General features: G+C 57.6%; 2 protein-coding genes across 13 annotated transcripts in view; one reads left to right on the plus strand and one right to left on the minus strand.

The window, feature by feature from the left end:
- The window catches only part of RAPGEF1 (Rap guanine nucleotide exchange factor 1), a 131,302-nt gene that overhangs the window by 7,892 nt on the left and 110,233 nt on the right, over window positions 1-13,177 (minus strand). For 5 of the 11 annotated variants that reach the window (XM_048223359.2, XM_048223357.2, XM_026514233.4 and 2 more), the window contains 5 exons: window positions 9,647-9,732; window positions 6,444-6,555; window positions 4,689-4,764; window positions 2,328-2,412; window positions 461-553 (listed from right to left, as the gene is read on the minus strand). In XM_048223359.2, coding sequence (XP_048079316.1) covers window positions 461-553; window positions 2,328-2,412; window positions 4,689-4,764; window positions 6,444-6,555; window positions 9,647-9,732 — 452 coding nt within the window. Of the gene's footprint in view, window positions 1-460; window positions 554-2,327; window positions 2,413-4,688; window positions 4,765-6,443; window positions 6,556-9,646; window positions 9,733-11,524; window positions 11,618-12,531; window positions 12,805-13,177 lie in introns of all 11 variants that reach the window. The other 6 variants (XM_048223353.2, XM_048223348.2, XM_048223347.2 and 3 more) reach the window with 3 other exon arrangements.
- On the plus strand, window positions 158-9,349 carry LOC125283258 (uncharacterized). Of its 2 annotated transcripts, XM_057313398.1 has the most exons (3): window positions 158-1,193; window positions 2,102-3,758; window positions 4,199-9,349. In XM_057313398.1, exon 3 carries the CDS (start codon window positions 5,024-5,026, stop codon window positions 6,017-6,019), a length of 996 nt encoding a protein of 331 aa, XP_057169381.1. In that variant the 5' UTR covers window positions 158-1,193; window positions 2,102-3,758; window positions 4,199-5,023; the 3' UTR covers window positions 6,020-9,349. The 2 variants fall into 2 exon arrangements, with proteins under 2 accessions (XP_057169381.1, XP_048079317.1); XM_048223360.2 differs by having other exon boundaries at window positions 158-3,758.

Here is a 13,177-nt window from a genome sequence, read left to right on the forward strand (position 1 = left end):
GGCCACCGTCCCCGCAGAAGGGAAATGCCTTGAAGGCAGGGCCTGTGGTTTCCTTCACCACGGCTCTCCAGACCCAGGAGAGGGAGCTGCCGGACGTGCCCTTGTTAAGTGCATGTAACGGTGAGTGCTGAGTCGGGGCAGGGGGGCGCTGGGGCGAGCAGGTGGGGATCCACCAGTGCCTGCTGACGGTGTGGCTACGAGGGATGGCCCCCACGAGGAGATCTGGGTGGCTGGTCATTCTCCCCAAGGGTCTTGCTCGGGTGGGCAGGAGCAAGCCCGACCCAGAGCTGCAGGGTACGTTCCGTGGGCACACAGCTTGGCATAAACGGGTAGAATGGGACGGGACGTCCCCACCTCAGCAAGGAAGACTGCAGCCCCGGTGGGGAACCCTGGGGTGCCCCAGGCCTGCCGGGCTCCCCCGCCCCAGCCTCCCTGCCACCTCATGGGCACGAGCACTCACCAGAGCTCATCCACCACCCGCACCAGCACGAAGAACGTGTTCTTGCTGACGCGCTTCTTGAACGTGTCCGCAAAGGGTGAGAACTTCTCGTACGTGGAGTGTGGGTTAAGGAAAGCCATTCTCACGCAGGCAGGGATGGGGGGAGGGGAGGGTTACCTTCTCCCAGCTGCCGTTTACAGGGCGCTCAGGACGTGCAGGAGCCCTGGGAGGGAGGCCCCCCCTCCACCAGGAGCCGGGCCCATAGGACGGCTTCCACGGCCTTTCCGTTGGACCTCCCACCCCCAGCTCCCCGTGAGACCTGAAACGCTGCAGGCTGCCTTGCTGAGCCTCAGGTGGAAACAGGTGGTCAAAACCTACAGGCCCTAAACACCCTCTCAATGGGACTGGGAGGGGGGGCGCATGGCACCCTAGATGCCTCCTGCACTCTTGCCCTGAGTTCCATCCCAGCCATCTCTCTGCAGCTTCAGATGCCCCTTCCCCTCAGCAGACACACAGCCGGCCACCTCCAGCTCCTCCCCAAGGTCGTGGTTCTCACCATCTTCTCGTGTTCACCATTGACTCTCCAGCCCCTGCTCTGGCTGGTCTTCCCGTTCTCCAGGGATCCGTGGATGCTCGGGAAGGAGCCTCGGACCAGGGACTGTCCCCGGAGCCTGCAGCAGAAGCCTTACAAGGCAGTGGTGCCCAGGATCTCGATGCTGCAACATTCCCATTAATGCCTGACGCAGCCACGCGGGTAGGTGCTGGGAGCCTGAGCTCTGGAGCACATGTGTATGGGGTGGCCACTCTCCCACCAAACTGCATTTGGGTCATGCAAGCTCTCCGAGCTGTAACAGGTAGTAATATAACGGTGTATGCAACGTAACAATGACATATCGAGGAGTTTGACAGTAAGTGAGCCTTCGCGTCATCCTGCCCACTAGGAAGTTCTCAAGGGAGTTACTGTCACTTGCCGAGTGAGGCCTGCGAGCAACTGAACGCCTGAGGCTACAGGGAACATAAGTCTCTGCAGTGGGGACTGTCTACTTAACCCTTGAGAGACCAGGTCCTCCAGGGCTGGGGCACGGGGACCGTGAAAGGAGCGACAGAGGTCCGGAGGAGACAAGAAGCCAAGCCTCCCGGCACACAGGAAAGGAAGGGGTCAGCCTGCAGGACTCGGGACTTCCTGCCCCGAGTAACAGCAGCCGTCCAGCAGATGGCAGTCGTGGGCTGTGACCCGGGGAGGTGGCCAGGGAACAGGGCTCCCTGGGAGAGTGCGCTGTTCAGAGCCCCAGCTCAGGTTAGCCTCCACAGAGGAGCAGGTGTGAGAGAAAGTCAATGACGGTGGGTCCTAGGGCCCGGGGTCTTCCTCGACCGCTGCTGCACGGAGTCATCCCTGAAAGGGTGAGCCGCTGGGGCAGAGACAGTTGAGGGGTAGGAGCCGATTCTCTCTGGATATGGTCTTTCTGTCCACTGCTGGGTCTGCCACCAGGCGGAGCGGCTGTGCCTTCCCCCGAGGCTGTTCATGTGAGGCTTGGCCCCCATAAGCCCTGCACACTTGGGACCTGTCACCTCAGTGGTCTGGGGCTCAGCTCAGAAGCTGCAGGGGGGCCTGCATGCATTCTCCCTCTTGGGGTGTATCTGTTCCTTCTAACTCCTTTTCAGGACTCCCTGGTGACCACAACTGCCATCAGGCAGCACACCCGCTGTACCTCGTGTCATCTCACTCAGCCCTCAGACAAGGAAGGAGACTGGAAGAGAAAGCCTGGCCTGATGTCCCAAAGCGAGGGCGCAGGGCAGCAGGAAGAAAGGCCCGCTCTCCTGGCCGGCTCCGAAGGCTCTGTGCCGGGAGAGGAGTGGGGCCAGGGGTGGGGGCCACGGGAAAGGATATCGGTACTGCAGCTTCTTGATGAGCTCCTCCGGGGTGATGAAGGTCCTGTAGGTGGTCAGGAAGGCCTCACAGTACAACACCAAATCTAGAGCAAGAACAACCGATGAGTGATGCCGCCGCTGGCAGGGGACGCAGACGGGCACGCGCCTGCCACACATACCTCCGTCCCTGCCAGCTCCTTAGCTGTCCTAAGACTCGCTGATTCAAAGGGTCTTAATCGTGGGCACAGAGAAAATAATTCAAACTCATCGGCAGGATTTGGAAGCTAAGTCATAGGTAATACTTGAGATGGCAGGGCCCAGGAACAAAAATCTTGGGAATTTCCACATATCGAGAGACCTAAGATAGGGCTATTCTTCTGTGGACGTGGACCCCCTTCTCCTGTCTTCTCTCATTCATCCCCCAGCTCACCAGGTGGAGGAATCGAGAGGATCCCCGCTTCTCCAGCCGAGGAGTGCGGGCTCAGCCGAACCCTGGCTCCCGTGGCCCTGCCCTAGCCAGTTACCTCCAGCACAAATGAAAGCAAAAGCAACACCTGCTCCTGCACCTGGGGTCTGCACGGCGGGGGGGGGGGGGTGTCTGGCTGGCAGAGCAGGTGCCAGGAAGGAGGCTCACGGGCTGGAAGCACACAGCACGGCCCAACAGCATCCTGCTCCAGCTCCTCATCCTGGACCCCTAAACTCATGCAGCTCACTGCCCCCCTGGGGCTTCTGTTCAAAGACGGGATAGGCGAGGAGGCGGAGATGGGCCCAGCACAGGCCAGTGCCTGCTTCTGGAAGAACAGATCCAAGTCTGCCTGCCCTGAGCCGTGGGCGTCTCAGTGTAGTAGCACTGGCATGGTCTCTGGTCCACAGGAAGCCACCTGCCCAAGGAACGTGCTACGTGGGCCAGGGCCTCTGCCTCCAACATCCATCCGTGTACAAATGACTTGGTTTCCCTGCACCCTCAAAATCTCTCCATGACTGAAATCCAGTGGAGGTCCCAGCTGATGGCAGCGCCTCCCTTCCCGGGCACCGTTGGCCACCTGGAAGGCTCTGGACGGCCCTGCCCCCGGGGGCTCCATCTGGCCACACCTGCAGGACAGCAGAGCTTGCCGCTCCAAGCTGAGGACGGGAGCCAGCTCCCACTTCAGCCCTTTGGATAAACATGAAAACCGTTCCTCCTGCCCAGCTGAGGCAGGCGTGCAACCGCAGAGAAGCTGAGCGAGGGCCGCTCCCGAGCACGGCCTGTGTGCCACGCTGCCTCACGTCGGCTCCGCGCACCTCCCTGTCCACTGGGGACCGCTTCAAACAGCCGGGTCGGCCGAGGCCGGGAAGGGAAGGGAAGGAATGGGACGTGCCTGGCTCTGAACTCAGTCCCCACGACCGGGCTTTGCCCCAGTCCAAAGAAACCAGGGGTGAAGAAACCCCGGAAGGCAAAATAGTGGCTACGGTGAGTTCGTTGGGGTCATTTCTTCTTTTTCTCTATTCTTCAAATTCTCTGCAATGTGACCATTTCTATACTATTTTCATAATTTAAAAATTCCCAGAGTCATTCTGTGTAACATATTTCGGGAAATCTGCTATAAAAACAGGGGCATCGTCATTATAAAAATAAAATGGGTGGGTGAGGGTTTCAGGACTGGGCCATTTTAATTCTCTCCATAACTGGCTTTAATACTGTTGGCACATCCCCTTTTTAATAACTTTCAAAGATGTAGAAGGAAAAGGAGTGGTTGGGGGGTGCCCATGTGCGGGCCCTGCAGTGCCCCTCCTCCGTCCTGGCAGAGGTCAGGGTCACGGCACCCCCCCCCCCCCCGCCGGAACACGATGTGGAGGGAGTGCTCTTTTGCTAGCAGAATCCACCCAACAGTACGCCCCCTGCCTTTCCAGCCCTGTCAGCAGATCAGGATGCTGAACATGGCAGCCACGTGCCGAGGGGTCAGAAGCCCGTCCTGTGACGGTGCCACCGCTGCTCTAGACTGAGCTCTGGACAGAACACGTGCCGGGGGGTCCTCGTGGAGGCCGCTGTCTGGAATCACCTAATGCGTCAGACCTCAGGAGAAGTAGAAACAGCTACCTCCGTGTTGCTGGAACGTTAACCTTGTTGGACACGTTGTCACTTGAGGTGCTGAGCTCTGAGTCGAAGCTCCCCCTCTGCCGCCCCTGGGGGCCTTTGGGGTCCTCATTACTCTTTACCCATGGAGGGCGCCCCCTGAGAGGGCTGGTTCCATCCCCAGGGTGGGCTCTCCGCACAGTGACCGCGGGACACCAGGACCATGTTCTGACCCCCTGAGGGCTGGTGGAGGGGACAGCAGAGGGCAGGGCTGAGGGGCCAGCCCACCCCAAGAGACCAAGGCCCCTGCCCAGGGCGCTGCCGTACCTTTCCTGTCTGTCTCAGTAGCGTGCACCAGTAGGATATCTCCAGATCCGCCACGGACGTCTGGCCCATCGTCACCCTGCAAGGACAAAGCAAAGGAGGACACTCAGCAGAATTCAGCCACGAGAGAGTCAGATCGGGAAGTTCTAGGCAGGGACGAGATGACCAAGCCGCTGCACTGCGGAGACCCCGGGACCCCCTGCCCCCTGCCCTCCCTCACCCGGGAGCAGTGTGACCCAGCACAGGGGCCCTCTGCACTCTGCAGACAGGACAGACCAGAACTCATCTGGGAGGTGGACGGCCCTGGGAGCTGCACTGGGTCACAGCAGAGGTGAGGGATGATGGCACCATTAGATCTCTCCCTCTTCACCAACCCAGGGGGCAGGGAGGTGAGGAGGGAAGTTCTCATGCTGGGAACGGCGGGACCCCACGGGGAGGCACGCAGGACTGCTGCCAGCCACTCCCAAGAAGACCGGAGAGGTAGCAGGATTATTTCCAACTACGGCCGCGTTCCTAAAACTGCAGCAAGCTGCCCTGAATTTACACCCGTTTCCCCAGGTGGAAGGAGAAGTCACTTGTCAGAACGTCATAAATGCTTCCACAGGGAGCCCTCAGAGGAGTGTAAAGCGTCACAAAGATGTTCGATGGTGCCTGACGTTGCCTCTATGCTACCTGCTGCCCTCTGCCAATTAAGGAAAAAGCCTTACTTTCATGTGGGCAAAGAGGCTTCAGCCCATAAACCTGCCTGGAGCCAGAGCGGGCGGTTAGCAGGGCCAGGAATGGGAGCCCAGGTAGCACAGCACCAGGCTTGCCTGCGTGCCCCACAGCCCCTGCCTCCGGTTCTGAAGGAAACCAACCCTACGAGTCCCCAGGGGTTCACAGCCCTCGTTTTTGGAGATGCACCTGCCTCTCCAGGACTTGTTTTCACCCCTGGATTCCAGAGTCCTGAGAGCATCTTGGATTTCCAGCTAAGGCTGAGGGCAGCTATGCCCACGACCCGATTTTTCAGAAGGAATTTCTGGCAAGGATCACGAAGCATCACTTCTCTCTGTAGAGAAGCCGGCTGCCCCACTGCCCCTGCCAGCCCTGCCCTGCCTGTTCCACTCAGCCCGGCCCGGCAACGTGCAAAGGGGAGAATACGCCTGGTTGTCTGTGCGTGCGCTGCCAGGAAGCCGGAGCCCAGAAACACAGTCACTTCCCCAGGGCTGGGTCAGGGCTATCACACTGAGACATTCTTCTGTGTTTCCAGAATTGCACAAGGCGCTCCTGACAAGGCACAGGACAGAGGAGGCTGCGGGCCTAAGATTTCTGAATCAGCCTGTGCCTCCCATTGAAACTCCAGTGGGTTATTCGGTCAATGCTGATGTGAAGGCAGCTTATGCTAATGAGGGCCCCCCATGCTCAGGCTCTGTGCTGAGCACCCTACACGGGTTTCACTGGTATCATATCCTCCAGAGTCCTGTCCTCTGGGCTTAGAGATGTTACATGACTTGCCCAAGATGACTCTCGAAGTGTCAGAGAAGGGGACAGTGCACTTTCTCCAGGAGACCGTCTGTTTGCCCAGGTCCTTCTGCAATCCCCGTGGCCCAGGCATGGGGCCAGGGTAAAGGCCGCGCGCAGAGCCCACGAAGTGTGGGGTGGCCACTTCACGTGTCGGTGCCTGGCTTGGGTCCTTCAGTTCGAGACCCCTCAGATTACAGTCTCCTCAAAGCCCCCTCACCCTCTTTATGGACCAGCCCAGCCGAGGCCTGTGCTCACCTCCTGCTTGAGGGTCAGCCTTGCCATAATCTCGCTGTGGTCGATGAGGGACAGCTCATCCACTTCCTCCTCCGACCGAGCCAACTCTGAACCATCTGGTGACCTTGAGGCCCTAGAGACAGAAGTACTTTCTGTTGCAAGGGTCCAGCAGGCCCCAGGGGCCGGGACACCAGGGCACTGAGGTGGTGCGGCCCTCTGCGTGACTGCGAGTCACGACTGCCCCCAAACAGGTTCTACCGGAATTGCAGCTCCCGTGTCAAGGCCACACAGCTCCCCATCCCCTGCACAGGGGGCCTGAGTGGGGGCCGGAAGCCAGGGCGCGGACTGCATCTCCAGTGCCGCTACTGATGAGCTGTGTGACCCTGGGACATTTCTTGCTCTCTGTGGACGCTCTGTCAATGGAAGGGATTAAGAAGGAGACTGGGGTAGCCTGGGTGGCTCAGCTGGTAAGCATCTGACTCATGATCTCAGCTCAGGTCTTGATCTCAGGGTCATGAGTTCAAGTCCTGCATTGGGACTTAAAAAAAGAAGAGAATAAAGAAAAGAAAAAAAAAAAAACCAAAAAACAAAAAAAAAAAAGGAGATCAAGAAGGTTTCCTCGAGCTGTTTAAATAAGTGATAGGATCAGTCACTTTTGTCAAGGCCACCATAGGCACAGCTGGTACCCAAGGACAGGAAGAGCAAAAGGGAAAGCAGGCTGGGAGAGAGTTTGCATGGTTATTAATGTCATTCTTCAAGTTTTTTCCAAGGGCTGCCTTTCTTTGGGACTGAGAAGCATGAACTGGGCTGACTGGCCCTTGTCCTTGGGGTGCTGGGTCTAGCAGGAGAGACTGACATTAAAACGAGCAGCAGGGGCAGCAGCCTGAGAAGACCCAGGCCGGTGTGAAGGGGAGCAGCCCCTGGGGCAGGACAGACGAGCTGAGACCTGCAGCACTGAGCAGGAGTTTGCTGGTGAAGGGGGAGGAGGACAGAACCGCCAGCAGAGGAGAAATGTGGGGCGGTGAGGGGGCATCCTAGGAGCAGACGAACGCTGGGTCTGTAGGCACCCTGCTTCCCCCGGCATTTTCTCCCATATTCCCGTTTTATTCTGATGATTTCCACCATGGGTCCTGTGAGGCCCAGGCTGGCCTTGTGGTCACAGGCCACGTTTTTAACCCTAAGTATCTGAGACGTTAAAAATTTGTGCCTTTGGTAAGACAAGGATGGCCCGGAGCAAAATCACACACTCCTGGGGAGAACCATGTGCTACGTGTCCCTTCAGCGTCGGGTCTGCGGTCTGGCCTTTGTGGAAAGAGGACAGTTTCGTAATTGCTTCTAAGCAGTCACTGTGCTCATCCTTCTCCTTTTTTTTTTTTTTTTTTTTAAACAAGGGCCATCTGCAACTCTCAAAAATGGTGCTCTGGGGTTCAGTGCTGCTGGAGGCAGAACCCGTGAGCTCCTGTTGCTTGGCGCAGACACTGTTTGCTACCAGATGTTGAACTAGAAAACCCATCACCCCTGCTTACTCCGTGGGGAGATCTTAGCCCGGGCAGACCCCACACGGAGAGCACCTGGGAGTGGCCGCAGCAGGCTGGCCTTCGACAGGCCCCTACAGAATGCTGTCCGTCTGTTCTCCTGTCTCTTGCTCTTTTATTTTTACCACCTCTTCAACCCTTTACGCTTAGGCCTGACAAGTGGGTACTGCCTAGCTCTGTGCCCAGAACCCCAGAGGTAGCTGAATCTTGGCCTAGAGAGGGAGGAAGAGCTTGGACTTGTAGACCAGCTCGCTAAGAAGGCGACGTCCACGTGAAGTTGCAGACGGCACAGAGGGTCGGCAGGCCCTTCACGTGGGGAAACGGACTACATATTTCTCAACCGGCTCAGGTGTGACTTGTGCGAATACTGAAAAATGCTGCAAAAGATTAAAGGCACATAAAACTAAATGTACTGACTCCTGACTGGTCTTACTTCCAAAAAAATAAACTATACAAGTTAATTTTAGGGAGAACTGGGGAAATGGAAGGTGGTTTGCATAGCAGACGATATGAGGGAATTTATTATTAATTTTCTTAGGTGTGATAATGGTATTGCAATCTGGTAGGCTTCTAAAATATCTTAGGAGGAGGGGATGCCTGGGTGGCTCAGAAGTTAAGTGTCCAGCTCTTTTTTTTTTTTTTTTAAATATTTATTTGGGGGAGAGAGAGCAGGAGATTGAGCACGAGCAGGGGGAGGGGTACAGAGAGAGGGAGAAACAGACTTCCTGCTGAGCAGGGAGCCCGACACGGGGCTGGGTCCCAGGAATCCAGATGCATAACTGACTGAGCCACCCAGGCGCCCCTAAGTGTCCGACTCCTGATTTCAGCTCAGGTCATGATCTCAGGGTTGTGAGATCGAGCTCCGTGTTGGGCTCTGTACTGGGTGGGGAGTCTGCTTGAGATTCTCTCTCTCTCTCCCTCTTGCCCACCTCCCTCCCACTCCAGCATGCTTACTCTCTCTAAGTCAGTCTTTTAAAAAAATTAAAACATCTTAGGAGGCACACTATAGTATTCAGGGGCTGAGTGTTATGTCTGTAACTTACTTTCAAATGGTTTAACAACACGATATACGCACCACATCTAGTAACTCACAATAAAAAGTTTTGGGGGGGTCTTTGACACCCCCTTAGTGCGCTTGAACTTGGAAGAGGCCAAGGAAGGTTGGCCTGGGATTTAAAATACCGTCATGGGGGCATCTGGGTGGCTTAGTCGGTGAAGCGTCTGCCTTCGGCCTGGGTCATGATCCCAGGGTCCTGGGATCGCGCCCCATGTTGTCAGGCTCTCTGCTCAGCGGGGAGCCTGCTTCTCCCTCTCCCTCTGTCTGCTGCTCCCCTCACTCATGTGTGTGCACACTCGCGCACTCTGTCAAATAAATAAATAAAATCTTAAAAACAGTCACAGGTCATCTGTAGAGTAGATAATATGTGAGCACGTAATCAGGAAGTAAGGCAGACTGCCTGCCAGAACGAAAACCTTTAAGGGTGGGATTGTTAGTGATTTTTCTGGTTGACTTGCACATTTCTGTACTTGCCAGGTTTTCTACCCTGAGCACGCAGAATTTTGCGAGTCAGAAGGAAAGGAGGTACACCTCAAGCTCCCGCAGGCCTGGCATGCTGGCGGGCAGGGGGCCGCCCTCCCCGGCTGGGCCTGAAGCTCTCAGACAACCCGCTCTACATGGTCACTCCCTACCTGTCGCCGTCTCTGCTCTCCTTCCCGGGTGCGCTGCTGGCCGACGAGAGATCTCTGGGATGTCCATCTTTCATAGCTGGTGATTCCTGAAAAGAGAAGTCAGTGCTGGGTTTGTGACAGGTGCCCCACGCTGGGCGGATCTGCTTCCCAGCATTCCCGCCTGCAAGTGGCCTCTGAGCACAAGTTCCTACGGAGCAATCTGACATGTGAACGAGGTAACCATGAATGCAGTTAATGACACAGGAAGGGCAAGGGCCTCTTCGGACTAGCATCTTGCCTTTGTGGACAGTGACAGGTGCCCCTACTTAGGACCTGTGTCAGCTGCCAGCCTAGATGAAGCCATCCCAAGCACCTCCTAGAAGAAAGGACTGTCACGGTGGCCGCTACTCGGCCAAGCTCAGCCAGGCGCTGCGCTAAGGGCTTCACATGCCTCTTTCCCCCTGGCCCTGACCAAGACCCTGTCTGTCCTCTGGTGTCACTGTACCCACTCACACACACAGACACAGGCTGGGAGCGAGTAAAGGCCCTGCCCCAGACCACACAGCTAGATGGCCACAGCCTGCATTCACACCCAGGGTTGTCTGTCTCCAAACTTGTGTCCCCAACCACGGTGCCCTGCCAGGATGCAGCAAACCTCTGCTGACTTCCTGGTCACACCAAGCCCTCGGGACTGCCATGCCCAACTGCCCGCCAGTTATGGTTCCCAGGGGTCTAGCTGTTGGAGCACGTGACTGCAGCCCCCTCTCCTCCAGCGGCCTGGCCCTGGGAAGCTGGGCCCGCCCCCCTCAGTGACGACATGGCTGTCGGGCATCCCTGGTCTGTCACTGAGGCCACAACAGAGAGCAGGGTGGCATGAATACACGGATCCTCCTTGAGGAGCATGCTTTGAGGAAAAGTCAGCACCGAACGTGGTCATGGGTGGAGGGGGAGAGCCACGGAAGGCCAGCTAGGGAAAGGCTCCACTGTGTGGAGGCCAAACTGGATGATGTGGGGGCCAGGTCACCAGAGGGGACAGGAGGAGGGAACACCAGAGGAGAAAGAGCTTCCACGGCAGGGTCGAATCACACTGGAGTGAAAACTGCACAGTGCTCTATGACTTGCTAATGCCTAAAGTGGGGCCGGCCTTGTGTGAACATCGAAGATCCCGTGGGGATGCCCTTGGTGGGGGCTGTCTTACCAGGAGTGACCACATTTTTAATGGGCTGGGCCCTGTGAGCTCATCACCAGGGAGGACTCCAGCCCTCTCAAGGGACTCATTATTTTTGAAGCTTCTGAACTTGCTCACGTTTTGCTGCAGCAAAACCCAGAAAGCTGACCGCTCAGCAGAACGGCTGTACCGAGCTGGGACAGAAGTCGAGCGAGGGTGGCCACCCCAGGTATTTCTCTAGGCTCTCAGGAGAGAGGTGCATTAACACAGCAGGGGCTCCCTGCCACCCACCCCGCTTCCTCAGAAGCTGTTCCTGTGGGGGTGAAGGAGCGGCCTGGGGGAGGCTGAGGGGGCCAAAGCTCAGGAGGCTCGGTGGTGTAGGAGAGCAGACTCCTGCCCTCTCGGTAGGGGACAGAGGATGGATCTCAACACTGGAAGACGGGATAGAAAGAAATCCTGGAGAGCAGCCGATATGTGGCCAGGCCAACACCATGCTGCCTCCGCAGATTTCCAGAAGACTCCTCCGGCCTGGCCTGAGGAATGCCACACGCACTGAGAGCAGAGGGAGGACTCCTCCAGGAGCCACGTCCTCTCTCCACGGAGCCATGCTGGCTCTCAGCAAGGCCGCAGGGCCCCAGCCGGCGAGTGCCCGGGAGGCTCAGCCAGGCAGAAGCATGGCCCAACCCTGCCAGGCCGGGCCGCATGCACGAGGCAGCCCTGAGGTTACTTACTCCTCGAGAGTGAGCCAGCTCCTCGCTGCTCTGGCCAGAGGAGTACAGACTGACGTATTCACCCTCACCAGCCTCCTCACTGGTGTTTTCACTCTGGGGGAGACAGGATGAGAGGAAATGCACATGTGACAGGCCCCCTGGCCAGCCGGCACGGCTCAGAGACAGCGGCCTAATGGGCTGGCCCTGACCAGGCCACTCCTCTCGTGAGGGGGAAAGACGGCAACCGCAGCCCTCGCTGCTCCTTGTGAAGCTTCTCCCAGGCCAGAGAACGTGGCGCTTTTGCCACCTCTTGCCTCTGTGCTACAGGGGACGCAAGTGTCCTGCTGGATCTTCTCCGAGAGACGGGGGGCCACTCAAAGGGCCCTGGAGGAGGCACACTCCTCCCCGCGGGGTTCCCAGCACGGCGGGAGCGGCGGGCCGCGGAGGGAGAGGCAACACCGGACAGGTCCACACGCGGCTGCGCCGCTCCCGCCGGCCCGCGCTCACTCCGCCCCGCCTGCTGGCCCGCGTCCCTCGCGCCCTGCAAGGTGGCAGCCCCGTGCCCCGATGAAGAACTCAGTGAACGTAATGGCACAGGCAGCCCCTCCATCAGCACCGCAAACAACTACGGAGGCAACTACCTCTGACTTCTGTCTGCATCTGCCTTCCGAGCGTGTCGGCAGCTTTCTCGAACAACACACAACCCCACAGAAAACCAGGAGCATTTTCTGTCTCGTGCTTATGAGGACTGTCTCTAAATGGTCACTAATCCGTTTCTGGAAAATCAGATTCCCCACCTGACGGGAACTTTGTATGGCAGGTTCCCATTTCTGTTCTGGAAACAGATAGGCTACTATTGCACTCTGTGACCTTCCAGGGACCCGGATCCAGCGCCGCTGCTACCGGGCGCGCGCCGGCAACAGGCCTGGCTGTTGGTGACGGGTGGTGGCGGCAGACTCAGGACCAGCCACACCACTTTCTCAAAACGGGCAGCCCCACGTGGAGGGGGGTGTGCGCTGAGTTCTCACCGAAGGCGTCTGGGGCGAGTCAGTGAAAGAGGTTTCGGAAGGAAGGCAGACAGTGTTCCCATGAAAGTTGCTCTCCTGAGAAGATGAGAGAGGCCCGTCCACGGTGCTGGGAGGCAGACTGGCTACGGTTGGCACCGCTAAGTCAGAGCTCTGAGACTGGTGGACGGGTGGGAAATGTGGAGAGGAAGAGGAGGTAGACGGAAGGAAAGGTTGAACGGAAGCTTGGTTGTGAGGCACGAAATCCTGGGAGTAGGACCTAAACACAGATTTATACTACAGAATCAGCGGAAGACAGACACAAAAACGGGAAGATGGGAAGAAAACAGACAAAAGAAAAAGTCATTAGATTAACTCGGCTGAGCTGTGGCGGGCTGTTCACAGTACATCCGATGAGGACCACCGATCAGGCCAAACCAACCCCCGCATGCCTCTGGCTGAGGTTCCCCAACCCGGGCACATTCTCCCTTGAGAAGGGCCTGAGGACCGGCCAGCGCCATCTTCCGTGTCTGAACAGTGGGACACGGGTGCCCCCAAAGAAGAGCCAACCCCACATGCTGTACAAGTGGCCCCACTCTCTGTCAGAGAACTAAACCCGCCAAACCCAACCCATGCATTTGTCCCTGCAGGAACTTCGTGGCTAAATTCA

Source organism: Ursus arctos, unplaced genomic scaffold (genome assembly GCF_023065955.2).
Source record: "Ursus arctos isolate Adak ecotype North America unplaced genomic scaffold, UrsArc2.0 scaffold_18, whole genome shotgun sequence".
Taxonomy (NCBI): domain Eukaryota; kingdom Metazoa; phylum Chordata; class Mammalia; order Carnivora; family Ursidae; genus Ursus; species Ursus arctos.

Coding starts and splice junctions, on each gene's coding strand:
- LOC125283258 (XM_048223360.2), top strand. CDS start 5,024: ATGATGGCACCATTAGATCTCTCCCTCTTCACCAACCCAGGGGGCAGG.